General features: G+C 45.6%; 1 protein-coding gene across 2 annotated transcripts in view; it reads left to right on the top strand.

The window, feature by feature from the left end:
* The window catches only part of CARS2 (cysteinyl-tRNA synthetase 2, mitochondrial), a 53,694-nt gene extending 26,889 nt beyond the window's left edge, over positions 1–26,805 (top strand). For both annotated transcript variants that reach the window (XM_030568610.1, XM_030568619.1), the window contains 5 exons: positions 9,461–9,599; positions 11,815–11,938; positions 14,393–14,491; positions 16,233–16,493; positions 26,590–26,805. In XM_030568610.1, the coding sequence (XP_030424470.1) occupies positions 9,461–9,599; positions 11,815–11,938; positions 14,393–14,491; positions 16,233–16,493; positions 26,590–26,664 (698 nt within the window). In that variant the 3' untranslated portion in view covers positions 26,665–26,805. The remainder of the gene's footprint in view (positions 1–9,460; positions 9,600–11,814; positions 11,939–14,392; positions 14,492–16,232; positions 16,494–26,589) is intronic.
* The last annotated feature ends 877 nt before the right edge of the window (positions 26,806–27,682 follow it).

Here is a 27,682-nt window from a genome sequence, read left to right as displayed (position 1 = left end):
TTTTTCTGCATCTTCCCTGGGGTTAGGTCAGCCTAACTCCAGTGCTCAGGATGCAACATTTTTTATAGCCCCTGAGGGATGTAGCTCGGTTGATCTATTTTTTCACTTTCACTCACTTAAAATCGAAAGCTCTAGGAATGCTGTTTATTCCTAAAATATTTCACAGAAAGGGCTGAGGAGAAAGTTGACTGAAGCCTGGTTTACACTTAAAAATTAGATGGATCTAGCTAGGCTGCTCAGGGCAGTGACAAATTTTGTGCCATGAGTGCCATCGTTAAGTTGTCTTAACCCCCAGAGTAGATGTGACTAGGTTGATGGAAGAATTCTTCCAATCTACTGCCTCTTGGAGAGGAGGATTAGCTGCTCGAATGGAAAACCCCCTTCTACTGATGTAGGAAGTAACTACGGTGCTACCGCAGCAAAGCTGTTGTGCCACTGTAGACTTAGCCTGACTCTCAGCAACAGACCTCCATTACTACGGAAAATAAAGAACAAATTCTAGATGAATCTGTATGCTGAGCAAGCCCCAAATGTGGATGTGTGAGAGGTTTTCTGTGGCAGGAATGCTGCTATTATGGATGGCATGCTCCTCACTTCAGAGTCTCTGCACCTGTCACAAGACACAATGAGTTTTGAGCACATAAATGGATCCTTGACATGCACCTCAAGGCACTTGGACCTTGAACAAACCTGTTTTATTTTAAGAAATAGAAACCCAAACTACATAAATGTATGTATGACGTAATACAACGATTCAACAGCTCAGCCAAACCTTATGCGGCTGCCCCTGGGGCGAGGAGAAGTGCCGACAGCCCTGCAGTGGATGAATGGTTACGCATCATTTGCTACAGCCTCATTCATTCATTTACAGGATGTGAAGACTTGCGGCAGTGAGTCTGAGCTCTTGTGCACATCTCATCTGATAAAGAATAAGGACAGAGGAAACCACACACTGTTGGTTGGAATCCAGTGGGAATAATGAGAATTTGCTGACAGTAACCTACAGAAGCAAACATGTATGTGTGAATGGCTGCTGCTGTCTATACAAGTGGGCACATAAGGTTAATAAGGCAGGACATGCTGTGGGACATGGGACTATTCTAAGGCCATGTCTACAGTGCAGAATTAAGTCTACTTAGGTTTTGTCAACCATCATAAGTTGCTTTAATAATTCAGTGGAGCACATCCATGCAGCGCTCCTTTTGTCAGCTGAGCATGTCCACAGTTGTTGCTCTTGCATTGACAGCATTGCAATTATGGGTAGCTATCCCACAGTGCATCTCACCACCCTCTGCCACTGGGAGCTCTGGGAACAGATCATGGTGCATCATGGAGACGTGCTTACTGTCCTATGAGGCAGTTATTTCCATGCCATCATTCCATGGACTTCGTTTCGTGCCATTTTTCAACAGCCCTTGTAAACTGTGCACCCTTCATCTCTGCCTGATAGCCTGGATCCTGAGCTGCTGACCAGTCAGATGATGAGCGTTATGAACACAACACAGGTGGTGCTGCAGTATTTCATGAGCTGTGAAACAGAGTGTGAATCAGTGGTGCCTGCCCTGCTGTCTTCCATGGAAACAAATAATTCAAGATTGCTGCTGGCATTCATGGACCAGCTTGCAACAGTGGACCATCGGGATCGCATCGCGATGCAGGTCTGGGATGATGAGTGGTGGCTGCAGAACTTTTGGATGCACAAAGCCACCTTCTTGGATGCAGTGCTTGCCCCTGCCCTGTGGCACAAGGACACCAGACTGAGACCTGCCCTCACTGTGGAAAAGCAAGCGGCAGTTACGAATCAGTTTGCAGTTTGGAAGTCTATGGTGCAGGCTATGGGGATGCAAATATATAGGACCATTAATTGCCTCCTGCTTTGAAGAACTGTGACTTTGGGTAATGTGCAGGAAATAATTGATAGCTTCAAGGCAATGGGATTCCCTAACTGCAGCAGGTTGATAGATGGAACACACATCCCAATTTTGGCCCCTGACCATCTTGCAATGGAGTACATCAACTGAAAGGGCTACTTCTCCATGGTCTTGTGGGTGCAGGTGGATCACCAGGCCAGTTTCACTGACATCAATGCGGGTTGGTCAGGGAAGGTGCATGGTGCAGGCATCTTTAGGAACACTGAATTGTATAGAAAGCTGCACACTGGGACTTTCTTTCCAGACCAGAATTTTCCAATGGAGGAGTGTGCAAATGCCCATAGTGATCCTTGGACACTCTGCCTATCCCTTGCTCCCATAGCTCATGAAACCTTACACGGGAAACCTAGACAGTAGCAAGGAGCACTTCAACAACAGGCTCAGCAAATGCAGAATGGCCATTGAATTTATCTTTGGCCGATTTAAAAGGTTGCTGGTGTTGGTTTTTATTTTTATTTTTTTGGCCGGTTAGATCTCAATGAAGAAAATAATCCAATGATCATTGTGACCTGCTGTACTCTGCATAATATTTGCGAATTGAAGTGGGAAAAGTTTCCCTGGGGAGGGCTGCTGAGGCTGATTGGTTGGCTGCTAATTTTGAGCAGCCAGATGCAAAGACAATTAGAGGGGTACAGTGGGAGGCTGTTCCAATCAGGGAGGCTTTGAAGGAGCATTTTGACAATGATTCCCAGTAGTGTGTCTGTATGTGACGTATTTGGTCAGGTTGCCATGAATTATCTCTGTAGTGCTCACTTCTTGAGCATTACTGTAACAAGCAAATATTCCTACCTACAGGCACTGTTTCAATGTTCACACTGAGCGATGTATGTATGTCACAAGTAAAGACTCAAGTTTAATAATGGTCTAAAACACAAACTTTCAGACAAACGGGTCATGAAAATGAGGAACAGTCTTGCAGTTAGGGCTCTTACAGCTGGGTGTAATTCCAGGTGTGGTGTGCATGGGGTACTGCGAGGGACCGGGAACACGCAACGAATGCAGTTGGGGAATTGGGGGGGGAGCATGGACCGGAGTTCTGTAGTGGCCAGAGAGGGCGTTGGGCACAGATTTGCTCTGATTGCAGGCTAATGAGGGACTTCAACATCTCTGTCTGATCCTCCAGGAGCTTTATCATCCACTCCTGCCCCTGTGTACTTTCCTGGCTCTCCAGCCTCAGTCTTTCATTAACTGTCCCACTCCATGCTCATTTTGCTACATGGTGTGTCTGACTGCAGCACTTCGTGGAACATCTCCTCCTGGGTCGCTGTCTTATCGGATGGAGACGTTCCACTGGTGTGGAGGAGTGTGTTCTCAAGGGCATATCTGCAGAAGACAAAGAAATAATGAACAGAGACTGTATTAAGCAACAAAGAGTCCTGTGGCACCTTATAGACTAACAGATGTATTGGAGCATGAGCTTTCATGGGTGAATATCCACTTCGTCTGTTCACCCACTTGGTCAGATGCATGACATATGTCTGACAAAGTGGGTATTCACTCATAAAAGCTTATGCTCCAATACACGTTTGGTGCCACAGGACTCTGTTGCTTTTTACAGATCCAGACTAACATGGCTATCCCTCTGATACCAGAGACTGTATTGTGAGTGCACTTACAGCCGTGAATCACAAAAGTTACACACACACTTCTTTGTCACTGTCCCTTGGCTAGCACACGGGTCGCTGCGAGTCCCAATTACAGTGAGTTTGCGGGAAGGGGGGTGGACAAGGGAGAAAGGGCAAGAAGGGACAAAGGGTGGTTTGTGAAGGGGGGTTATTTTAAGTGGTTAGGGAAACGGTTCTGAATATGGGCACCCTTTTCCACGGGCTAGAGTAATTGAACCTGATATCTCACTCCTAAGGGTAACCCAGAATGCAAGGGAGCATCTCCTGCATGCATGTGGATGCAGACTGGCCTTGTATGCCCCTTGCCTGTGTACTGCTCTGGTCCCTGCAGAAATAATTGCCAGGTGACACAGCAAAGTTTCCTAGAGCGAGGGGAGAAACAGCTCTCCCAAGGAACCTTTGGCAGAGGATTGCAGAATATCTACAGGAAAGTTTTCCTAGAGATCTCTCTGGAGGATTCCAGAGACATCCCCATGTACATTAACAAACTTTTCCATCCTGGCCCCACTGTGTAGATGCACAGGCTTGGTTTTTATTTCTGTCCCTAATCCCTCCTCCACCATATAACAAAGTGCATGAGAGCTCAATCTTATCTCACCATGCACTCTCAAAGTAAAATAGGCACTTCCTGGAGCTCCCCTCTCCTGCATGCTGTGCGCCATACTCAGAGTGCTGGGACTGGCTAGACCCCTCCAGAGTGGAGAAGAGCTCCTGACTCACCCCGCCACCGGATGATCCTGCCACATGCGCCACTTCGTTCTCCTGCTCCACCTTCTCATCCACCACTTCCTCACTGGGGTTGAGTCCACTGGCCGCTGCCTCCAGTTCCCCTGAAGTATCCTGGGGCTCTTGGCAGTGGAGATGGGATCGTCACCAAGGATGGCATCCAGCTCCCTTAGCAGCAGGTCTTAAGCACCCCACCAGAGCAATGGTTTGACTCGCTTGCCTTCTAGTACACCTGCCTACTGCGTGTCCCTTTTGTGCCCCTTCTCCTGCATGGTGCTAACAATCAGTCGTAGGTATCGAAATTCCTATGGCTGGTGCAAAGCTGCGACTGCACAACCTCTTCTCCCCATATACTCAGCAGCTCCGGTTTGCTCCACCTGGGAGCATGCCTGCTGCGTAGAGCCATCGTGGTCAGCTGGGAAGATGCTGTGTGAACTGTGTACGCTGAACAAACAGGAAGAGGAATTTCAAAAATTCCCAGGCCTTCAAATACGGGAGGGGCACATACCTGTGTACCTCCACGGCAGCAGAGTTCAAACTGCTGACCAGAGCGGTCATGATGGGCATTGTGAGACACTTCCCGGAGGCCAGTTAGGGTGACATAACCTAGTGAGATGTCTACACTGACACTGCGTCGCTCTAACTGCATAGCAAAAAGCTCCATGCTGCTCGTCAAGGTGATTTTATTATATCGGTGGGAGGAGTATTTCAGTGTGTACATCTCCACTGTTTTGTTGACAAAAGCTGACTTCTGTCAACAAAACTTTGTAGTGTAGACAAGGCCTAAAATAAAAAGCCAGAGTCTGTCTCCCTCTCTTGAGTTAGCTGTTGCAAGCCAATTTGTGTGTGTCTGTCTATCCGTCCGTCCCCACTGTTTAATTCCTTTTTAAAGCTTTTTTTTTATTACTTGCTTCTGTATGCTGCCTTTTGCAACTGCTTCCTATATAAATTACTTAATGGAGAGAAATTCTGCCTGAATTTGTTCTTTGTACCTCCTTGCTCTCCTTTGCTTGTTCCTCAAAAAGCTCTGTTAGCCTGCTTTTGGCCCAACGACACTATGATAGCTGTCTTTAAGAGGAGGCATATCCTAGTGGGTAGAATACAGACTTGGGAGTCGGGAGTTGTCAGGGCTGATTACCCACTCTGGTACTTCGAGTGCAGAAGGTGGGGGCCCGCAAGGATTTTAAAAATTAATAATGGCCACTCCAGGCAAGTTACAGTTTCTTTCTGAGCTTGGATGGGTAGATGCTGCCACCACCCAAGTGCAAAAAAAAACCCCTTTGAAACCAGAAAGGCATACTTGGAAATTCCTTCCTGTGGAGTGCTCTCAAGCCATTTCAATCCCCATTCTGGGGAAGAGCTGAGAGAGAGAAACAAAGGAAATCAGCTGTTGCCGCCAGCTAATTAAACAACGTATGCACAAACCTCTTAGGGATCACACACACAGCCCTCTGTTCTTAAAAAAGGTAATTTTTATTAAAAACAAAAAGAAAATAAATCTGGAACTTAGGCTTTTGCTAGAATTAAAAAATCCACTTACATTAATTAAACATCAAGAATAACCTTGAGGTCCAGCTTAAAGGTTACAAGCAAAACAAAAGCATTTGGGGTTACACAGAGGAGTCCACAAACCAATAAGAATTAAACAGAAATAAACCTAATGGCATCTTCCTAGACATTCCCTAAATTACTTACATATCTGGGCTTTCAGATAAGCAATCTCTAGGTATGATCTGATGGTTTTTCATATCTGACTTTCAGCTTCTCACAGCATAACTGCTCTCTGCTCCCCTCTTTCCCAGAGAACCACAGCACATAGACAAAGAGAAGTTTTTTCCCAATTTTAAAAAGTTCTAGCCCTCCCATTGGCTCTTTTGGTCAGGTGCCCACTCCCTTCCTTTTACCTGTGGGCTTGTTAACCCTTTACAGGTAAAGCATGTAGAGAACAGCTACTAAGAGGAATTCTATAGTTAACAGGCTGGCTGAGTGTCCAGAAAAGGTAGTTACCCCTCCCCCACTTTATTTATCACAGGAGTCTAATGATCTAGGCTCGATAATGATCTCCTGAAACTCTGAGGTATGGACAATGGTTAACAGCTCTGCTCCTCTGGCACAATGGAGCTGTCCACCAGGATGATAAAGGTTGTTTGTGCAGGAGACACAACTTTCTTGGGTACTTAATCCAAGGTGATTATAGACATGAATGAATGAACATAAGAACACAAGAGCTGCCATACTGGATCAGACCAACGGTCCATCTAGCCCAGAATCTTGTCTCCCAACAGTGGCCAGTACCAGAGCTTCAGGGATAGCATACAGAACAGTGTGATTTTTTGGAGTGATCCACTCCTGTCTTCCACTCTAGAGCTAGACACATTTGAACTGGACTATGCATCTGCACATGACTGTAACTGTAGTGTAGTAGATAGGCATAAATCATGGAAAAGAATTGCTTTAATCAAAGTGGATTTCACTGCATTAAACATTTATCATGTGTGCTTATGTTACAGTTCCTGTGACCAGAGTAATTAATTGGGTAATCTTGAAGGATAAAAATTGGCATCCAATTTCTGTAACTTTTTTAAACCCCCCCCCCCCCAAAAAAAAAGTAAATGTCTGATTTGAAAGACACAGTAAAGTTTTATTTTTGAAACCAACGTTAATGCGACATTAAGACAAATTTTAATTGTCCACAAATTGAGAACCTCTCAAATATAGAGCCAGATTTTGACCTCTGTTATAGTGGGGGTAAATCCAGAGAGAGTCTGTTTAAGCTGTTCAACTTGTTTTTGGATTTATATTGGTGTCAGTGAAATCAGGTCTAGCCTATGGCTTCCACCACAGTTTTAACTCTGTCTTGCACATACGGTTTACCTTTCTAAATGGTGTGTGTGTTTGCTCAGTGTTTGTGTAGTCATACAAAGCAGACTGTTGTAACACATGTGCTTGTGGGGCCAGAGGGAGGTTGCCAAGGAGACTGTAGGTCAAGCTAAGCACTGATATAAGGAGTGGTACACTATAATAAACTATACTTCGGTGTAAGTTAGTCAGAAAACATGTATATGTGGCAAGCAGTGTTACTTATGTTTAAGGCCCTACCAAATTCACGGTTTGTTATGGTCAATTTCATGGCCATAGGATTTGAAAACTGGTAAATTTCACATTTTCAGGTGTTTAAATCCGAAATTTCATGGTGTTGTAACCATGGGGGTCCCGACTGAAAATGGGATGGGGGGGGTGTCACAAAGTTGTTGTAGGGGGGTTGCAAGATTGTCACCCTAACTTCCGTGATGCATTCAGAGCCTAGCGCTGAAGGCAGCAACCACAGAGCTTCCTGCAGCCGCAGGAGGTTCCCAGAGGTTGAGATGTGTCTGATCTTCTTCCTCTCTTCCCCCAGAGCAGCTGTGCAGGGGATGGACAAGTCCTGTCCCTCCCCCAGCCCAGCCGGAGCCAAGATCTCCCTTTGCTGGGGCACTCCTAGGAATAAGGAGAGATTGGACCTATATCCACAAGCCTCCTTCATCTGCAGGAACCTCTGGTGCTGCTGTCCAGTCCCAGAGTGTCCTGCAGCCGGGGGAGGCAATGTAAGGGTGGGTCTAATCTCTCCCCCACATACACACCCAAAGCAGCTGTGCAGGGGATGGACAAGTCTTGTCTCTCCCCAGCCCAGCCGAAGCTAGGAGGCCCCTTTGCTGGGACATTCCTAGGAACAAGGGGACATCGGATTTCACTGAGAAGGGCTTATTTCACGGTCTGTGGTGCGTTTTGCACAGCCGTGAAATTGGTAGGGCCCTACTTAAGTTCAGTGGGTATGTGAAGGCTGTGTACCTTAGTCTGGCTTCATTCTCTAGAGGAGTAAGGTTTTAAATTCAGCCCTGATATTGGTGGGCACAACCTCCAGTGGCCACAACTCAATGTGAGTAGCACCCACTTACATTAGATTAAAGTAAAATTAAATTACAATTAAAAATTATTAAATAAAAAATTTACATGAGAGCTGCATTTGGCTCCAATATTGCAGTGTAAGTTAAAATATGTAGAACTTTGTGTAATTTAGGAAGATGATCCTCAGCTGATGTCAGTGGTGGGTGCAGATTGACTGGTGCTGTCCATGGTTTGTCTGCGGGTGTAGCCAAAGACGACTGTTCTCAGCACTATTTCAAAAACTATGGTTCAAACCTGAGCAGATTTTTTTTTTCTATCCGAAGCAAATATTTATTAGTAAGCCCTGACTTTAATTGCAGAGCTTTCACATAGGCTAAAACTAGGATCCCTCTTAGTGCAATACCAAGCTCCATGAAATACATTGGTATGATGGACTGAAGATGTTATTATGGTTAATTAAATATATAATATGTATGCCTCTTTAAAAACAGTAAATATTTTGCATTACACTTCAGATTTGATAATTTATTCTTGATTTTTATGAGTGAGTTATATACTTAATTTTTTAGTGGTAATTACAAATATGGCTGGTTTAACTATTTTGGGGTCCCTACTAGATCAGTGCTTCTCAAAGTTGGGCCACCACTTGTTCAGGGAAAGCCCCTGGCGGTCCGGGCCGGTTTGTTTACCTTCTGCATCCATGGGTTCAGCCAGTTGCGGCTCCCACTGGCCGCAGTTCACCGTCCCAGGCCAGTGGAGATGGTGGGAAGCCGCGGCCAGCACATCCCTCGGCCCATATCGCTTCCCAGAGCCCCCATTGGCCTGGAGCGGCGAACCGTGGCCAGTGGGAGCCACGATTGGCCAAATCTGTGGACGCGTCAGGTAAACAAACTGGCCTGGACTGCCAGAGGCTTTCCCTGAACAAGCGATGGCCTGATTTTGAGAAGCACTGTGCTAGATAGAAAGATTCAGCACATGAAGGACAATTGTAAAATATCAGATTCTGTTTCAGATAGGTTTTTTTCTCAATAATCTTTGGGCCATTGTATTTGCTTTCTATAAATATATGCTGTGCCATTTTTAATTACTGGATTGTTTTAGAACCATAAAATGTAATATGCCTAAAGATTAATGTTTTTAGTTTAATTCATAGGTAACTTAACAAAACTTTTGCTGTGACAGATAAATAGTGAAGAACTCATATTGTAATATTTTCTCATGGCCCTGTTTCCTCTGTATATTGCACAGTATCTTCTGTATCATAACATCTAAATGAATTTTTTATTTTTTTAGCAATAGAATTTGGTGATGACACCATGAATGATGCAAAGAACCTCCTTCAGGCCATCTCTTCTTTTATTAGTGATGCAAATGCTTATATGAAAGGACAGCTGGTGTGTGACCCCATTAAGGAAGATGTACTGTGGGAGATGTGAGTGCAAATATATATATTGTATCACTTGAAGATTCTGATTATATGAATGGTAATTTGTGAACTCCTGATTGATTATGAGGGATTGAACTCTGTACCACATTGCATGTCATTAAAAAGCTGTACAAAAATCCATCTGGTCAAGATAAAGGGGAAGAATGAGAAGTAATATCCTCTTCCTTTTCACTTTCCAATTGCTTTTTCCCCCCTTTCTTCCTTTAGTTGATGCACTTTTGCATAGTCTGCTACGCTCTGATGCATGGTGTGTATGTAGTGTAGCCTTACCTAGGTTCCTTTGCTCCTCTTGACTGACATAACCTCTCAATTGAGTTCTGACGTGGAGGAGAGGAGAGAGTGGGATGTGGAGAGGGCCAGAAAAAAGGTGGTATAGGGAAGAATGAGATCACAGCTGGGTGGGGCAGACCCTGAAGACACAGAGAGTGATTTTGCTGTGAATGAGACAGAAGGTGATAGGGAGCTGAGGCTGGCAAGATTGTGGTCCCGAAGGGCAAGTGGACAGGTCATAGTTGAGAGAAGGTGAATGAGCTCGGTATGCTGCTGAGAGAGCATCTCTGGCCAAACAGGAGGATGTCAGCAGCTGGTGGCAGCCAGTTGAAGAAAGTTAAGGCAGTCCGGTATTGTAGTGTTTGGGACAGGAGGAAGGGAAGCCGAAAGGGGATGTCAGTGAAGGATTTATAGGATAAATGAATTTAGGTGCCAGCAATGTAAAAGTGGCTGAGATTAAACAGGTGAGTGATGTTAATGATGGGGCAGTGGTAGATACACAAGAGAGAAGGGACCCTAGTGGTGACCTCAAGAGCAACAGTCTGTCATAGAGATCGGCAACCTTTGGCACGCAGCCCATCACGGAAAACTGCTGGTGGACTGGGATGGTTTGTTTACCTGCAGCATCCACAGGTTCGGCCGATCACAGCTCCCACTGGCTGCGGTTCATCAATCCAGGCCAGTGGGGGCTGGGAGAAGCGGCGGTCAGCACATCCCTTGGCCTGCGCTGCTTCCCACAGCCCCCATTGGCCTGGATTGATGAACTGTGGCCAGTGGGAGCTGTGATCGGCCAAACCTGCGGACGCTGCAGGTAAACAAACAGTCCTGGCCCGCCAGTGGCTTTCCCTGATGGGCCGCGTGCCAGAGGTTGCCGATCTCTTATCTATCATCTCATGAGCAATTGCCACCAGACACAGAATGACTACAAAGGGAGGAGCAAAGCAGAGTTAGAAGGGAGCCAGAGATGGCAGCATAATGTCTGAGGCTCTCAAGAAGGCTATAGAGCAATCATTCATGTCAGATGACGTACTGAAGTCAGTGGGAATAAACAGAGGGTTGATAAGCAGTGTAGGAGAGGAGGCCATTGACAGCTACACACTGTTTACAAGTTGCCATTTATCCCCTTTTACTAATAAATGCACTGGTAGCATTGATTCTTCCACTGGGGGAGAGAGGGCAAGAGCACCTCCCATATTGACACCCCCGAAGCTTCTCTGTAACAAAGGGCCTTCAGGCCTTTCCCTCTGAGCCAGGTATTGCACAGACGCGGTGTTGGAGTCCCACTAGCGCCGCAAATGAGAAAAGAGAGCTTGCTCCTCAACCTGTCTCCTCTGATGTGGCATCAGTGCTGCACCAAGGCTCCTCGCCGATTCCAAGTCAGCTCTTTTGCAATGCTTTGGGATGCTACATGCAACTTGGCTCCTGCAGACAGACCCACAGTTAGTGTGAAAGATGGACTGCTAAAAAAACCAACCAAGCAAACAAACTTGTTACTTTTTTAAATTATAAATGAGTTTCCCAAATGATAACAGCTGAATGGCCAAACTTTGTTCATGTAGCCATTGATAACTGTGAATTATGATGTCATATTTCCTGAGTGGATGTAACGGTTCAGTTTTAGATCAACATAGCTTTTTCCTTTTGCACTGAAAAATGTCTTCTCAGTGCTGTAGCATTGCCCATTATGGTATAGCTAGGAACAGAGTAGGGTAACTGTATAGCAAATGTGAAAAATTGGGACGGGGCGTGGAGGGTAATAGGAACCTATATAAGAAAAAGAACCAAAAATTGGGGTTGAACCTATAAAATGGGGACATCTGGGCACCCTAGAACAAAATAACTGTCATTTAGATGACTCCCTCAGGCTGATAGTAGATGAATTCGGTACTCTGCTGGCAACAGTGTCCATCCTTACCTTTTCTTTTCTCAGGCTAGCCAACACAAAAGCAAATGTAAAGGCTGCATTTGCAGATGACTTTGACACCTCCAGGGCTGTTGCTGCAATTATGGACCTCATTCACCATGGCAACAGACAGCTTAAGGCTGTTACTAAGGTAACCCATTAGGATAGAGAGATCAGAAAATGACAGCTGTCTACAGTCCTACTGTTTAATTCAGACAGATTAGTTTATTGTTCACACAACAGACCAGCAGAAACAAAGCTCTACAGATTGTTGACCTTAAAGACACACATTTGTCCAGACTGCATCTCTAGAATTCTGTGCTATTATTTTATGCTTCACTGTGTCCAAAGCACGTTTCTCTCCTGCTGCCTTGTATTCATAGGGAAGACTTCTGAAAGACTCCTGAGGGTGTTGTCATATGCCATAGGCTTTAATGCTTGTTGCACATACCTGCTTCCTACCCGCATAATACCGATAAAGAGTTGACTGGGGATTGATTGATTTATTTTGTAAAAAAGTCATTGTTATGACCAGGACTTCCAAGTGCATGGGGTGGCAATGGCGGTTAACACAGCACCTGTTTTATTCACCCTTCACCAGTTGCCTCTGCTATCGGCAAATCATAAATGCGGTCTCAAACTGCTCCATCTGTACTTCAGATCATACATTGGCAATTTGAGGCCCCATTTAAAACCTGATGCTGAAGCAGAGGAGGCTTTGGGTGGCTGATTGCAAGAGTTCAAGGATGGAAATAAAGCAAAAGCACAGCCCTGGGGGGGGGTTCTGATCCTAATTTTGGCACTGATGCTATCTTTGGTCTTGGGTCAGATACTTAACTTCTGTGCTTCATTGTCTCTGACTGCTTAATTATCAGTCTCTTGGTGTTAGCAGTTTGTTTTTACTGGGGCTGAGAGGGGCAAGGTTGAATATAGTAATAACTCATTTTCAGATTTTTTTTTTTTTTTTTTTTAAACTCTATCTCCTTGTAGTCCTGCAGCAGCACCAGTCTCTGAGATCTGGGCTTATTCACAGTCTTTCCCTTTCTTTATAGAATTCTTCTCCGAACCACTGAGCAAATCCCTGAGTCAGTCCAGTTTGTAGTTTAAGTCCTAGATAACCCAGCTGTTTGAATTCAAACAAAACAAGCCCTCCTCCCCCTTCGGATCATTTTGATTGATAATTAAAGGGAATTCAGAAACAATCTTTCTGGTAATGTCATGTCCAGAATTGGATGCACTATTCCAGGGGCAGTTACAGTTGGCTGTTCTGTGCATCTCTTTGAACTTTATTATTTTCCATGGTTTGTCTCCTACGGAGTATTTGAGAGTTGGGTGTTTTGCTCTAAAGGTACGTCTGCAGTTGTTACGGCAGTGTGCAGAGTAGCACATACCCTGCACGTCCTCCTAGCCCGGATATAAACAGCAGCATGGATGGTGAGGCACCGGTTTAGGCGAGTAGAGTGTCCTTACATGCCAGAACCTCAGGGGATGTATCCTACACAGCTCCCTGTATGCCCAAGCAGTGCTTCCAGTGTCACCACTGCTCTTTTTAGCAATGTAGTATCTTGCTGCTGGAGCCTTTCCCAACTGTCTGCCCACCGCAACGACAAATGTGGACCTGCCTTTCAGGGCAGCGTGTAGCCACACATGTAGTCTGTAGTCCTTGTACTCTACGCACACAGCTAATCTAGATGTGCTTGTATTTCCCTAAACTGAACTCATATCATTGTTTGCTTTTTTCCCCATGTTCCTAACTTGTATTTTTTTGATCCATTTGTATTTTTTTTCCTGGGTGCTGGTTCTAGCTCCTTCCAGTTTAGTGTCCTTTGCAAATTGCAAGCTGTTTATGGCTTATTCCAGTCATTAATGAAGATGTTAAATAAAACCTCACCAAATACCTCATTTTGATGCACCTCACGACATACCGGTCTCCAACTTAATATTTTGCCGTTGCCCTTTGCTAGCCAGCCTTAGTCCCCATAAATCTTTTCTCCTGTTCTTGCCATGTTAATTTTGAATGTTGAATTCATGCTGGGTAAATATAAAAGGAGAAAATGTTCCTGCATCCACGTTTACAAATGCTGCTGCTCAGGCGACCACCACTGTCTTGCAGCCAAATCCTGCCAGGGAGTCTGAAAACGGCCTTCACGGTGCCTAACTCAGCAGGACAGAAGGTGACGTTTGAAGCAGCTGATGTAATTAATTAACCTGAAGAACTTCAGCTGTTAATTTAGTTTTCATTTTTCTTCATGCTCATAGGCCTTGTCTACATGGGAAAGGGAGTGGGTTTTTTTTTTAATAACCCAAAACGGGAATTTAAAATGCAATAGTTATGAGTCCCTGGGATGGACACTCTTATTCCAGTATAGGAGTGTCTATGATTTAACTTAAAAGCCTTCCCAAATGACATAAGTGAAACTGAAAAAAATCCCACTCTTCTACCAGAATATTTCTCCGCATGGATGGATTATACTAGCATAACTGGTTTAAAAAAAAAAAAGTTTCCAAGGTAGTCAAAACCATAGACTTCAAACCATATATTGGCAGCTTGAGGCCTGCAATAAACTGTATTGGTCACCAGCTTTGTTGTTGTGATATGTAACAGGAAGGTGGATCTCCTAGAAGCCCTGTTGTGTATGGGACCATGCTTTCCTATATAGAGGACTTCTTTAACACTGTTGGAATATCTCTTGGAGACAGACAGGTATGAAATCGCTCTAAAGATCTATCATGGGTGGTGGTGGTTTGTATTATAACAACAATATAGTAACAGCAGCAGCATTACATCTTACAGAACATTTTACAAAAATAAAAGCACAATCTAGGTAAAACTGGTGGTTCTGATTGTTGTAACGGATGCAGAAACACAGATGTAAATTGTGTGGGTTAGAAGAGAAGGAAAATGAAACACGGCTGAACAGTATAGAACAAAGTATGGGCTAAATTCTGCTCTTGACTATTCCTATGCCTCTTCTATTGCGGCATTGGTGCAGTGGAAATGAGTTTGGGGCGTGAAACAAGAATATATTTGTGACTGACGTCCTTAAGTACTGGCTAAGGTAGAAACGGAGGAAAAGGAAACCAGTGAAATGCCAGAGCAAGAGTGCTATGTGGAGAGACGCTAAAAACCAAAGGCAATAATCCAATACTATATAGTTAAAAAATAAACAGGACAGGAACTGAGAGCTGTTCCAGGCTTGTTTTCTGTGGGTCCTAAAATTTGCAGATGCTATTAAATTCTTAACAGGGAGCAAATTTCCTTTTGTGAAGTAGAAGATCTATATCATAATTTTTGATGGAGTCAAACAAACATCCATTTATTTATAGTATATGCACACACAAGCCTTTTAAAATCAGCAACTTTTCAGCCATAAATTGAGGTAGTTCCTTTGTATTACTGTGTTAGAGCAGCTTCTGATGTATTTGGCTTCTGAACAGCTGTGTATGTTAGGAGCTGGCTATTAGTCCACACATTTGCTTTATGCATTTGTTGTGGTTTTTGGTGACATACTGTATTTGGGGGAATCATGTAATTTTCATGTAGGACATATTAATCTGCATTCTGTGCCCTTTGTACCTAGCTAAGTACATGCTTTTCTAACCTTTTGCACACTTTATGGGTTCTCTTGGGCTTTCAGGTGGTGCTGAAGATGTTGGTGTGGGGTAGGATTAGAACACTGAGAACTCTGTGCCTGGTTTTTCTCGAAGAGAGTTTGTTGTAACTGAATTAAAATAATGCCTTGATAAAGGGATGACTGTTTGGATCTACTGCAAGCATGCCAGAGCCACTGCCTTTGGAAGTGGATTAAGAGCATCCACAGATGGAGTTAATCAGGAATAGCTATTCTGGAATGACTTCCCTGTTTAGACAAGCCTGGAGTAGTTGTCTCAGTTTGCCACTTGCCTAGCCATTGTTGGATGGTAAAGTTTCTGTAGACATCCGAAAGTCAAGTCTTGAGGGATTTGGAAATGGATAAGATGCTGGTGCAAAAGTGCCTCACAACTAGAATAAGTTACACCAGCAAAGCACGGTTACACCACTATAACTGTGTCTAGTATAGCTAAAGCTGTACAACTTTGTGGGTAGCAGAAGTATGATTGCAGCATGGACTAGCATTACCTGCTCCAGCTTTAATCTAGATCGCACAGTTCAAAATACCAGTGAAGACATGATGGCATGAACATGTGATACAAGTATGTACCTAGGGTCCATGGCAGCATGCAGAGGCTGCATCACTGCAACAATGCTACTGGTTTTAGCTGTGTTAGCTTGATTAAAAGCTGGTGGAGGTATGCCAACCTGTGCTGTAATCAGACTCCTGATTGCAATGTACACATGCCTTGTGTGTAGACAAGCCCTTACTTAAGCAGTATTCATTCAACAGAATACATTCTGAACTCATTTTCTGATGTAATATTTTAATGCTACTGCTTTTGATTTATAGGTTGTCCCAGAAAACAAAAATTTAGCTATGCTTTCCAGTGTGATTGATGAGCTAGTGAGCTTCCGTGTCAAGGTGCGGAATTATGCTCTTGCTATGCCTGGAGCAACAGAAGCAATGCAGGTGGAAGGTACCATTCTAACAAAGGAAACAAAACAGGAAGAGAAAGAGACAAGACAGCAGTTATTGCTGGAGCGAGAACCCCTTCTGCAGGCTTGTGACAACCTGCGGCGAGACCTTGCTGCATTTGGAATCAACATAAAGGTTTGAGAAAATACTCTCTTTGCAACTCCTTTAGTAATTCTTAAAATCGTAGAACTGGAAGGGACCTCGAGAGATCATCTAGTCCAGTCCCCTGCACTCATGGCAGGACTAAGTATTATCTAGACTATCCCTGACAGGTGTTTGTCTAACCTGCTCTTAAAAATCCCCAGTGATGGAGATTCCACAACCTCCCTAGGCAATTTATTCCAGTGCTTAACCATTCTGATAGTTAGAAGGTTTCTCCTAATGTCCACCCTAAACTGTCCTTGCTGCAATTTAAGCCCATTGCTTCTTGTCCTATCCTCAGAGGCTAACAATAATAATTTTTCTCCCTCCTCCTTGTAACAACCTTTCTTCTTCGAGTGCTTGCTAATCAATTCCAATTAGGTGTGCGCGTGCCACATGCACACTCATTGGAAGATTTTTACCCTAGCAACACTCGGTGGCTCGGCTGGGTCGCCCCCTGGAGTGGCGCCAGATATATACCCCTGCCCACCCAGCGGCCCTTCAGTTCCTTCTTACCACCCAAGTTCTTTGCTCTTTACGGTGTTTATAGTTCGAGTTCTTGTAGTTATAGTTAGTGTTAGTACTTCTATTCATAGTTAGTGTATATAGTTGCAGGGGGGATTGGGGATTAGCCCCTTTCCTCCACCCCGGTGCGGGCCCATGCCCAAGGCACTGAGATTCAAACCGTGCTCGGCATGCCAAAAGCCGATGCCAATAGGGGATCCCCATGACTCCTGCTTCAAGTGCCTAGGGGAATCCCACCTTGTTGACAAGTGCCGCATTTGTAAGTCATTTAAACCAAGGACGAAGAAGGAGCAGGACTTCCGTTTGAAGCAGTTCCTCATGGAGTCGGCACTTAGTCCTGCAACATCGGCACCGAGTGCCCAACAGACTGCCTCCGTAAGGAGCGCCCCTTCGGCACCGGATCACTCTGGTACCGAGAAGGAGTCCTGGCACCGCTCCCTTTCCCTGACTGGGAAACAACATAGTGCTCTGACTCTGGCCTCGGGGAAGGAGCACTCGTCTAAGACTGTTCGTTGAGCACCGTCATCCGCTGCGGCACCGTCGAAGCTGGCACCACAGATTGCAGCTCCACCTGGCACCAGAAGGGCCTTTGAGTCCGGTGCCAGACAGCTCCCCGGCTCCGGCTGTGGTTGAACTTGTTCTCCCTTCTACGCCAGAGACCTTCTTTACGGCAAGGGAGGTCATTGCTATGACGGAGCCGATATGTCGTCAACCCCCGGCACCGCTGGTGCGGGTTGTTCAATCCATCAGCAAGCCGGCCCTCGTAAGGCCTCCTTCCATCGGTCCACCAGAGAGACGTCATTCCAGATCACTGTCTCACAGACGCTCTCGATCACGTCGTTCCTGCTCCTGGCGCCACTTGCAGTCCTGGCACCGGTCTCCATCGTGGTACTGGTCGCACTCGCGGCAACGTTCATCTCGTTCACCAGACAGATACTCCCGGTACCAATCTGGCTCTCGGCACTGATCTCAGTACCGTGTATCCCACAGTCGCTCCAGGCAAAGGGACTCGAGATCCCGGTCGACCTCCCGGCACTGGTACGATAGAAGGTCCCGGTCTTGCTCGCAGTACCGCCATAGCTCCCGGTACTGCCCTCCCAGGGTCTCTCGGCACCACCGTGGCCTTTTAGACACACATCATTATCGTCTCAGGCTGGCAGTGCATTCTGCCATCAGGAGGGGGAATCTGACGTCCCCAGCCATATCCGCAGGGACAAACCCACGAACAAGGGCCTCATCACTGGTCCTTCTGGACACCATGGGCATACCACCAGGCCCAAGGTGCTCCATCAGTGGCTCAACGCTCGGCCCTGTCACAACACCGGGTACCAGAGGCGACAGTGAGCCGCCCTCCCCCTATGGGCACGGACGAGGCTCCAATTCCCTCTGCAATCACTGAGGTTCCACCTGATGCAGATGACGCCCTTCAAGTGCACAACCCACCTCAGGACCAGTTGGTCTTGGGCCTCTCCTCCTCCTCGCCACCTGATGAGGCGGTAGCAGGAACATCCTCCTCAGGCCCTCCACCAATCCATCTCAGAGCCCATCAAGACCTCTTGAGGCAGGTGGCCCAGCATATGAACTTGCAGGTGGAGGAGGTCACTGAAATAGAGGACCCAGTCGTGGACATCTTATCGGCTGATGCACCCACTAAAGTAGCTCTCCCGTTCATTTGCACTATACAAGCCAATGCGGACACCATTTGGCAATCCACAGCTTCAATTCCACCTACAGCTAGGGGAGTAGAGAGAAAATATATGGTCCCCTCAAAGGGGTACGAATATCTCTACACCCACCCACAACCCTGCTCGTCCAATCTGTGAACGATTGGCCAGCAAGCTTCTGCTCCTAAGGCAAAAGAGGCTAGACACATGGACCTCCTAGGCCGCAATATATACTCGGCTGGGGGCCTCCAACTTAGGATGCCAAACCAACAAGCCCTCCTAAGTCAGTATAACTTAAATACGTGGGTGTCCATGGGGAAGTTTACGGAGCTTCTTCCCCAGGAGTCCCGTCCAGAGTTTACGGCCCTGCTTGAAGAGGGTAAAAAGGTAGCAAAAACCTCCCTCCAGGCCTCCCTGGATACAGCGGACTCAGCTGCCACAACTCTGGTATCCGGAGTGACGATGAGGCGTATCTCCTGGCTCCAGGCTTCAGGCCTTCCCCCTGAATTGCAACAGACCATTCAGGATTTACCCTTTGAGAGCCAGGGCCTTTTCTCAGACAAAACCTACCCCAGGTTGCAAAGTCTGAAAGACAACCGGGTCATAATACGCTCGCTGGGTATGTACACGCCAGTGTCCCAACGAAGGTCCTTCCGCCCCCAGCCACACCGCCCTTACAACCAGTCTAGGCCGCATCAGGACACTACCAGAAGGCGTGGCAGAGGGAATCGGCGGAGGCAGTCTGGTCCTCAAGAAACCCAATCAAGTGCCTCCTAAACCACCAACAGGGCCCAAACAAAACTTTTGATGGGACGTCCGAGGACGGCCCACCAGTTATCCTACCGGATCCTTCTCCCTCCTTTTTCAACCGCCTTTCCCATTTCCTCCCTGCCTGGTCCCAGCTAACCTCAGATCGTTGGGTCCTCTGGACGGTGGAAGCGGGATACCACCTCCAGTTTGTTTCAAACCCCCCCCCCCACCCGTCCCTCTTCAGGGACCCCTCTCACGAGCAAGTCCTCTTACAAGAGGTCCAGGCGCTCCTAAAACTGGGAGCCATAGAGGAGGTGCCAGAAGACATGAGGGGCAAGGGGTTCTATTCCCGCTACTTCTTAATCCCCAAGGCAAAGGGAGGTCTACGACCGATCCTAGACCTGCGAGAACTCAACAAATTCCTGATAAAGCTGAAGTTCCGCATGGTATCCCTGGGGACCATCATCCCATCCCTGGATCCAGGAGACTGGTATGCTGCCCTCGATATGAAGGATGCTTATTTCCACATCGCCATTTATCCACCACACAGACGATACCTCTGTTTTGTGGTCAACCACCAACACTTTCAGTTCACGGTACTTCCCTTTGACCTTTCTACAGCTCCAAGGGTCTTCACCAAATGCATGGCTGTAGTAGCCGCCTCCCTCCGGCGTTGTCGAGTACACGTCTACCTGTATCTCGACAATTGGCTCATTCAAGGGACTTCCCAGTCACAAGTATCGCAGCACCTGTGCATCGTCAGAGACCTCTTCGGGAGCCTAGGCCTCATGATCAACACAGAAAAGTCTACTCTGACACCCACGCAGAGAATAGACTTCATCGGAGCTGTTCTGGACTCCACTCTGGCCAGAGCCTGCCTCCTCCAGTTGCGTTTTCAAACGATGGCTTCAATAATTCGAAGTCTTCAATCCTTTCCAACAACGTTGGTGCGCACTTGCCTTGGCCTAATAGGTCACATGGCCTCCTGCACCTTCGTGACCAAGTACGCAAGGCTACGTCTCCATCCCTTCCAAACCTGGCTGGCTTTAATATACCATCCACACAGAGACAGTCTGGATTCGGTGCTCACTATCCCCAGGAAGGTTCTCAACTCTCTCACTTGGTGGTTAGACCCCTCTCTGGTTTGCGCAGGGATGCCATTTCACCCACTGCAACCCTCCGTGGCCCTAACCACAGACGCGTCATCTCTGGGTTGGGGTGCCCACCTCGGGAGCCTTCACACTCAAGGCCTCTGGTTGCCCCAAGAGCTGGCCCTGCACATCAATGTGAGGGAGCTGAGAGCAGTCTGTCTAGCATGCCAGGTGTTTCGGGACCATCTACAAGGCCGTTGTGTATCTGTGTTCACGGACAACACAATGGCCATGTTTTACATAAACAAGCAGGGCAGAGCACGCTCCTCCCTCCTTTGTCAAGAAGCCATTCGCCTCTGGGACTTTTGCATAGCCCACTATCGATTTGGTAGTGTCTTTCTTCCAGGAGTCCAGAACACGCTGGCAGATCACCTCAGCAGGTCCTTCCTATCTCATGAGTGGTCGATACACCCAGACGTTATCCATTCTGTTTTCCGGAGGTGGGGCTTTCCCCACATAGACTTCCTTGCCTCCTCGAGAGAACAGGAGATGCCAGGTGTTCTGCTCCTTCCAAGGATGCTCCCCGGGCTCCCTCTCAGATGCATTCCTGATCCCATGGAAGAGGCACCTACTTCATGCCTTCCCACCGTTTCCGCTCGTCCACAGAGTCCTACTCAAGCTCCGCAGGGACAGAGCCAACCTGATCCTCATTGCTCCAGCATGGCCGAGGCAGCATTGCTACACCCTGTTGTTCGACCTCTCAGTGGCAGACCCGATCCCCCTGCCACTCTGGCTGGACATCATAACACAGGACTTCGAGAGGCTTCACCATCCAGACCTGCAATCCCTTCATCTCGCGGCATGGCTGCTGTGTGGTTGAGCCAGTCTGAGTTGCGTTGCTCTGCCTCAGTACAACAGGTGCTCTTGGGCAGTAGGAAACCTTCCACGAGGACAACATATCTCGCCAAGTGGAAGCGTTTCTCCTACTGGTGTGCTCAAAATAACTTAGTCCCCAGACAGGTATCTGTCCTGGATTACCTATGGTCCCTGAAAGAGCAGGGCCTGGCGGTGTCTTCTGTAAAGGTGCATTTGGCAGCTATTTCCGCCTTCTACCCAGGAGAAAGTAGCAGTTCAATCTTTTCTCACCCCATAGTTTCCAGGTTCCTTAAGTGATTGGAGCGGTTGTACCCTCAAGTCAGACGCCCGACCCCTACCTGGGATCCAAACCTGGTGCTAACCAAGCTTATGGGTGCCCCTTTTGAGCCTCTGGCCTCCTGCTTGCTGCTGTACCTCTCCTGGAAGACAGCCTTCCTTGTCGCTATCACCTCAGCAAGACGAGTATCGGAGCTTCGGGCTTTGACAGCGGATCCCCTGTATACAGTATTCCACAAGGACAAGGTACAGCTGCGACCGCAGCCCTCTTTCCTCCTTAAGGTGGTGTCTGCCTTTCATGTCAATCAAGACATCTTTCTCCCAGTCTTTTTCCCCGAAGCCGCATTCATCACGTTAGGAACAACAACAACTGCATACCTTGGATGTCCGCAAGGCACTCACCTTTTATATCGAGAGGACCAGACCCTTCCGACGTTCGCCTCAGCTCTTTCTGGCGGTGGCAGACTGGATGAAAGGCATGCTGGTCTCTTCCCAAAGAATTTCATCTTGGGTGACATCCTGCATCCGAACATGCTATGAATTGGCTCACATTCCGGCTAGCCATCTCACCGCCCATTCTACTCGGGCGCAAGCCTCATCTGCCGCTTTCCTGGCCCATGTCGCACGGCTACCTGGTCATCAATTCACACCTTTGCCTCACATTACGCATTGGTTCAGCAGTCCAGAGACGATGCAGCCTTTGGCTCAGCAGTTTTGCATTCTGCAACGTCTCACTCCGGCCCCACCGCCTAGGTAAGGCTTGGGAATCACCTAATTGGAATCGATATGAGCAAGCACTCGAAGAAGAAAAGACAGTTACTCATCTTTGTAACTGTTGTTCTTCGAGATCTGTAGCTCATATCCATTCCAAACCCGCCCTCCTTCCCCACTGTCAGAGCAGCCAGCAAGAAGGAACTGAAAGGCCGTTGGGTCAGCAGGGGTATATATCCGGCGCTATAGCGGTGCCACTCCCAGGGGTGACCCAGCCGACCCACCGAGTGTTGCTAGGGTAAAAATCTTCCGACGAGCGTGCACGTGGCGCGCGCACACCTAATTGGAATGGATATGAGCAACACATCTCGAAGAACAACAGTTACAAAGGTGAGTAACCGTCTTTTTATATACTTGTAAATTATCATGTCCCCTGTCAGTCTTTTCTTTTCCAGACTAAACAAACCCAGTTTTTTTATATCTTTCCTCATAGGTCATGTTTTCTGGACCTTAATCATTTTTGCTGCTCTTCTCTGGACTTTCTCCAGTGTCAGACAGCATTTATTTTTGCCTTTTTCACACGCTTTGTCAGTATCTCTCAGTACTTGCTCTACGCTGCGTGCATTTGGACAAGTAGTGGGTAGAAATGAAGTGGTCGTGTACGATCAATCCGTTAGCTTTATATTCTTCCCCCACCTCTCTACTGCAGCTGTGGCTACTTGTGTACTTACTAAGAGCGTATTGTTTAGCTGTTAAAACATTCTCTGCCATATTCTGAAATCCCCATCTGGCCTTTTAGCTGGATTAAACAAGGGCCAGTGACGGTTATGATGTAGAACAGTAGCAATTTGGAGTAGGCTTGACAAGAAGCAGGGACACTATCTGCACTGATCTTTCATGCTCTTTGTTAACTTTGGTTTTGGATAGGAAGGTGGGGCTTTCCTCCTAGAAGTCATTGTGAAAAGCAACCTCAGTCCTCTCACTTAAATAGGACAGTGCAGAAGGAATGGAACTAAGTGCCTGTAGCCGCCTTCTTTTCTAGCCCTTCTCTCTGCCTCTAGTCTATCCTTAATGCCACTGTTGAATTATTTGTCTTTTCCCTTTCTCCAGCCATATTTCCCCTTAAAAAAACACCTTAATTGGCTCATTCTCATCTTCCATCATTTCAAGAGGTGCCTTCTCTCCTTCAAGAGATTACATAATCTCCCTCAAACCAATACCGCTCCTCCCATTCCTCTTGCCTTGCTATCCTTTCCAACGCTTCAGCTCTGTAATTGTAGCACAAGTATTCAGATCTGTGCTACAGTCAGACATCCCCTTGTTCTCAGCCCTTGCAAAACTGAGCCACTGAACTTTTGAGGCTCATCACTTAGAGCTGGGACTAGCAGTGACACAGATGAATTTCTGTTTAAGCAGCTACAGTCTAAAACAGGTGATGGATTTGGTCAGACACTTTATGCTATTTTACTTGTTTCCAACATGGAGAACAAGTAGTAATGGTCTCAAGTTGCAGTGAGGGAGGTTTAGGTTGGATATTAGGAAAAACTATTTCACGAGGAGAGTGGTGAAGCCCTAGAATAGGTTACCTAGGGAGGTGGTGGAATCTCCATCCTTAGAGATTTTTAAGGCCTGGCTTGACAAGCCCTGTCTAGGATGATTTAGTTGGGGATTGGTCCTGCTTTGAGCGGAGAGTTCGACTCGATGACCTCCTGAGGTCCCTTCCAACCCTGACATTCTGTGATTCTTGTAGAGCTATAGTGACAAAGTCTTAGCCACAAATTATTCGTTGTATGGCCTTGCCTGCACTACTTTGGGCCAAAAATATCCCATTGTTTCAGCAACAGCAGGAATGTTGCTGTAGAAAAGATGCTGGTGGCCACCTGAATCCTATTACACCAGCACTTTTATTGGGACCGATGGTGGGAAATTACTGACAAAAAAGCCTCATGTAGAGACCGCCGTGGTTATAAAGTGAGACATGTTCCTGCTGTCTTTTTAAAATAAGAATGTAAGAACTATTTGGAATCTGTCAATAGTAACAGTTTTGATAGTACCTGCACTAAAGAGGGCCAGGAAAACTCCCAAGTTCTAATTCCTAGAATGCTAATAAGTTAGTTTGTCTTTATTAATTTGAATTTAGCTTCAAATAAATCACTAGAGACCTTTTTTCCTGAAAGCTTATTTTCTTAAGCTATATAAAAATATTCAAACTTCTTTAAAAATGTCTCCTCAAACTCTGATTTACATAATATCATAATGTTACAAAAGGGTTTGTCCCTTTATTGGCTCAGATACTGAAGGTACGGATTTCGTCCAGTGTCTCACTCTTGTTGCCGATACAGATTAATTAACCTTACTCAGTTTTTTAAATAATGGAACTTTATCTGGTAACTCTTGCATGTATTTCACAGTTCTCTGTAGAAAGCTAATTTCAGGTTTAATAGAACTGAATTCTTTTTGACTAACACAGCTCATGCTGACAAATAACCTATTGCTCTGTTCAATCTGCTCATGTATCAAACTCTTTTTCTGTTCTATATGTATTTAATCCCTCATACTACTTTAAATATTCCTCATTATTACCAGTCAAACTTGGTAGATCTGAAAATTCCATTACTGGCTTGTTAAGAACTTCACTTGTTTAACTCTTCAGAGGCACTTTTCAGTTTATTTCCCAAAACTGCAGTCGAATGGCTACGTAATAATAGTAGGCAGAAGTGACTAGTTGGACTATCATACAAAGATATTTTATTAAAAATATTCAACCTTGCTTCATTCTTTTAAAGAGCTCAAAATGTACTAGGCACTTTATTCTCATTTAGGGGCCATAAAGGAGGCCCGTTTTATTTCTGCAAAAGTTATAAACATGAAAACCTATTCTGACAAAGAGAAGGTACACACTATTGTTTTAAAAAACAGTAGGCATAAGAGTATCTTCATCACCTAATCAATATTCTTCTCCTTTCAGAGAATGTGGTCTCAGCAATGTTTCAGAACTGTAGTTGCAATATTTTTCTCATGCCAATGCCATATTAATTTAAACATCATTTTGAAAAATTATTGTTCGGTCTTTGCCTCTTCACCCAAAGTAACTTGATCTTTTCTGTGAAAAGATAGGACCACCTTTTTCTTTTAACTTGATCAATAGCAATGCTATTGACGCTTGTGTCAAGGTCTTTTCCCCACTTTGAACTTTAGTGTCCAAAAAGTGGGGACCTGCATGATCACTTTTAAGCTTAATTACTAACTTAAATTTGGTACACTGCAACCAGCCAAAATACAGTGTTTGGCACAATTCCTGTTCCCCAAGACCCAAACCCCTTGGGTCTTAAAACAAGGAGAAAAAAAACGTTACCCATCCTTCCCCCTCCCTGGCTTGCCTTGGGACGCTATACAGATCCAAACTCCTTGGATCTTAAAACAAAGAGGAAGTAACCTTCCCTTCCTTTCACCCCCCCCCCCACCAATCCCTGGTGAGTTTAGACTCAATCCCTTGGATTCCAAAACAAGGAAAAATCAATCAGGTTCTTAAGAAAGCAAGCTTTTAATTAAAGAACGAAAAAGTAAAAATTATCTCCGTAAAATCAGGATGGTAAATGCTTACAGGGTATTTAGATTCATATAGACTAGAGGGACTCCCCCCCCACCCCCAGCCTGAGATTCAAAGTTACAGCAAACAGGTAAAAATCCTTCCAGCAAAAGACACATTTACAAGTTAAGAAAACAAACATAAGACTAATCCGCCTTTCCTGGCGAGTACTTACTATTTTGAAACATGAGAGACTGATTCAGGAAGATTGGAGAAAACCTGGGTGTACGTCTGGTCCCTCTTAACCCCAAGAGCGAACGACGAACCAAAAAAACAGCACAAACACAGACTTCCTTCCACCAAGCTTTGAAAGTATCTTGTCCCCCAATTGGTCCTCTGGTCAGGTGTCAGCCAGGTTTACTGAGCTTCTTAACCCTTTACAGGTAAAAGAGACATTAACCCTTAACTATCTGTTTATGACAGCTTGGAAATACAGCTTTCTAATAATCAAGTACCTGCTTGTTTGGTTTTTTTGCCTTTTGAGTTTAATACAGAATGTTTCAGATTCACTTAGACTGCTTCTAGGGATTTAAATAATTTAACCAGGTACAAAGTACTGTGTGTATTAAAAAATTTACTGGGTTTGACCCACTTATTTATCCTTACAGGACAGGGGTACTACTTCTACGTGGGAAGTGGTGGATCAACGAAGAGAAGAGCAAAGAACTGAAACTGGCAGCTGATATAGCACAGGAACATGAGTGGACTGATCATGTTGCAATGAATGCTTTAGGAACAACTAAATTAATTATTTCCCAATCAAAGTTTCAAAAAGGAACCTTACAGAAATGTGTCTAATAATAAAGAGTGTTAACTTAAATACCTCTCTGCTTGCCACAACTTGCTTTTCCCTTTGAGACGTCATTGGTCGTTTTCTGCATCTATTGTGAAATAAGCTGGTAGTAACACAGGTGGTTTTGTTCAAGTAATGCAGCAATAAACACAACTGAACAGCTGTAAAATGGGATCTATAATCCTAGTAATTAGCCTATGAGCCAGGTTCACATATTTTAAATAGGTACTCAGAACAAGAGTGCAGCTCTGAAGTTCCCTTTGCTCCTGCTGATTATTCATGCCCTCTCCACTGGAACCAGCCTAGGGGGTAACTGAGCTAGGCTAACTAAGGAGAGGCAGAGGCAACCAGGACAAAAAGGGTTGACTAATTTTTTTAGAACTTTTAAGGGAAAACCCCAAAATTGTACCAGGAGTATAAATAATATACAACATAAGAACACACTTTTCCCCCACTGCAGACAAGGACAAAAGGGTCTGTTCTTGCATAACTTATGTAGGAGCAGGGCCTCAGTCTCTTCCAATGAGATTCTCCATAAACATAATACTTATAATAATAAACTATAGGCTACCAACAAATGAACCTTTGTGAGCTTGTACATACTACTATTGTCTGTGCAGATACCAAACATGTTATTAACAAAAGCACTTATAGTGTCACTTAAGAGAACAATCAACTTTTCCTCTCCTTGGCTGTCAGTCCAGCTCCATGCTTGCTGTCCTGTCCTTTGCTTCTCTTCCAAAGGACATGCTCCTTACGGCTGCTGTTCCTGGGGCTGAACCTTTTTCACCTAAAAGCAGCAAAGAGTCCTGTGGCACCTTTTAGACTAACAGATGTTTTGGAGCATGAGCTTTTGTGGGTGAATACCCACTTCGTCAGATGTTAGTAGCAGGTGTTAGTACTACTGT

The sequence above is a fragment of the Gopherus evgoodei genome, chromosome 1 (genome assembly GCF_007399415.2).
Source record: "Gopherus evgoodei ecotype Sinaloan lineage chromosome 1, rGopEvg1_v1.p, whole genome shotgun sequence".
Taxonomy (NCBI): Eukaryota; Metazoa; Chordata; order Testudines; family Testudinidae; genus Gopherus; species Gopherus evgoodei.
This window is presented reverse-complemented; position numbering and strand designations above follow the sequence as displayed.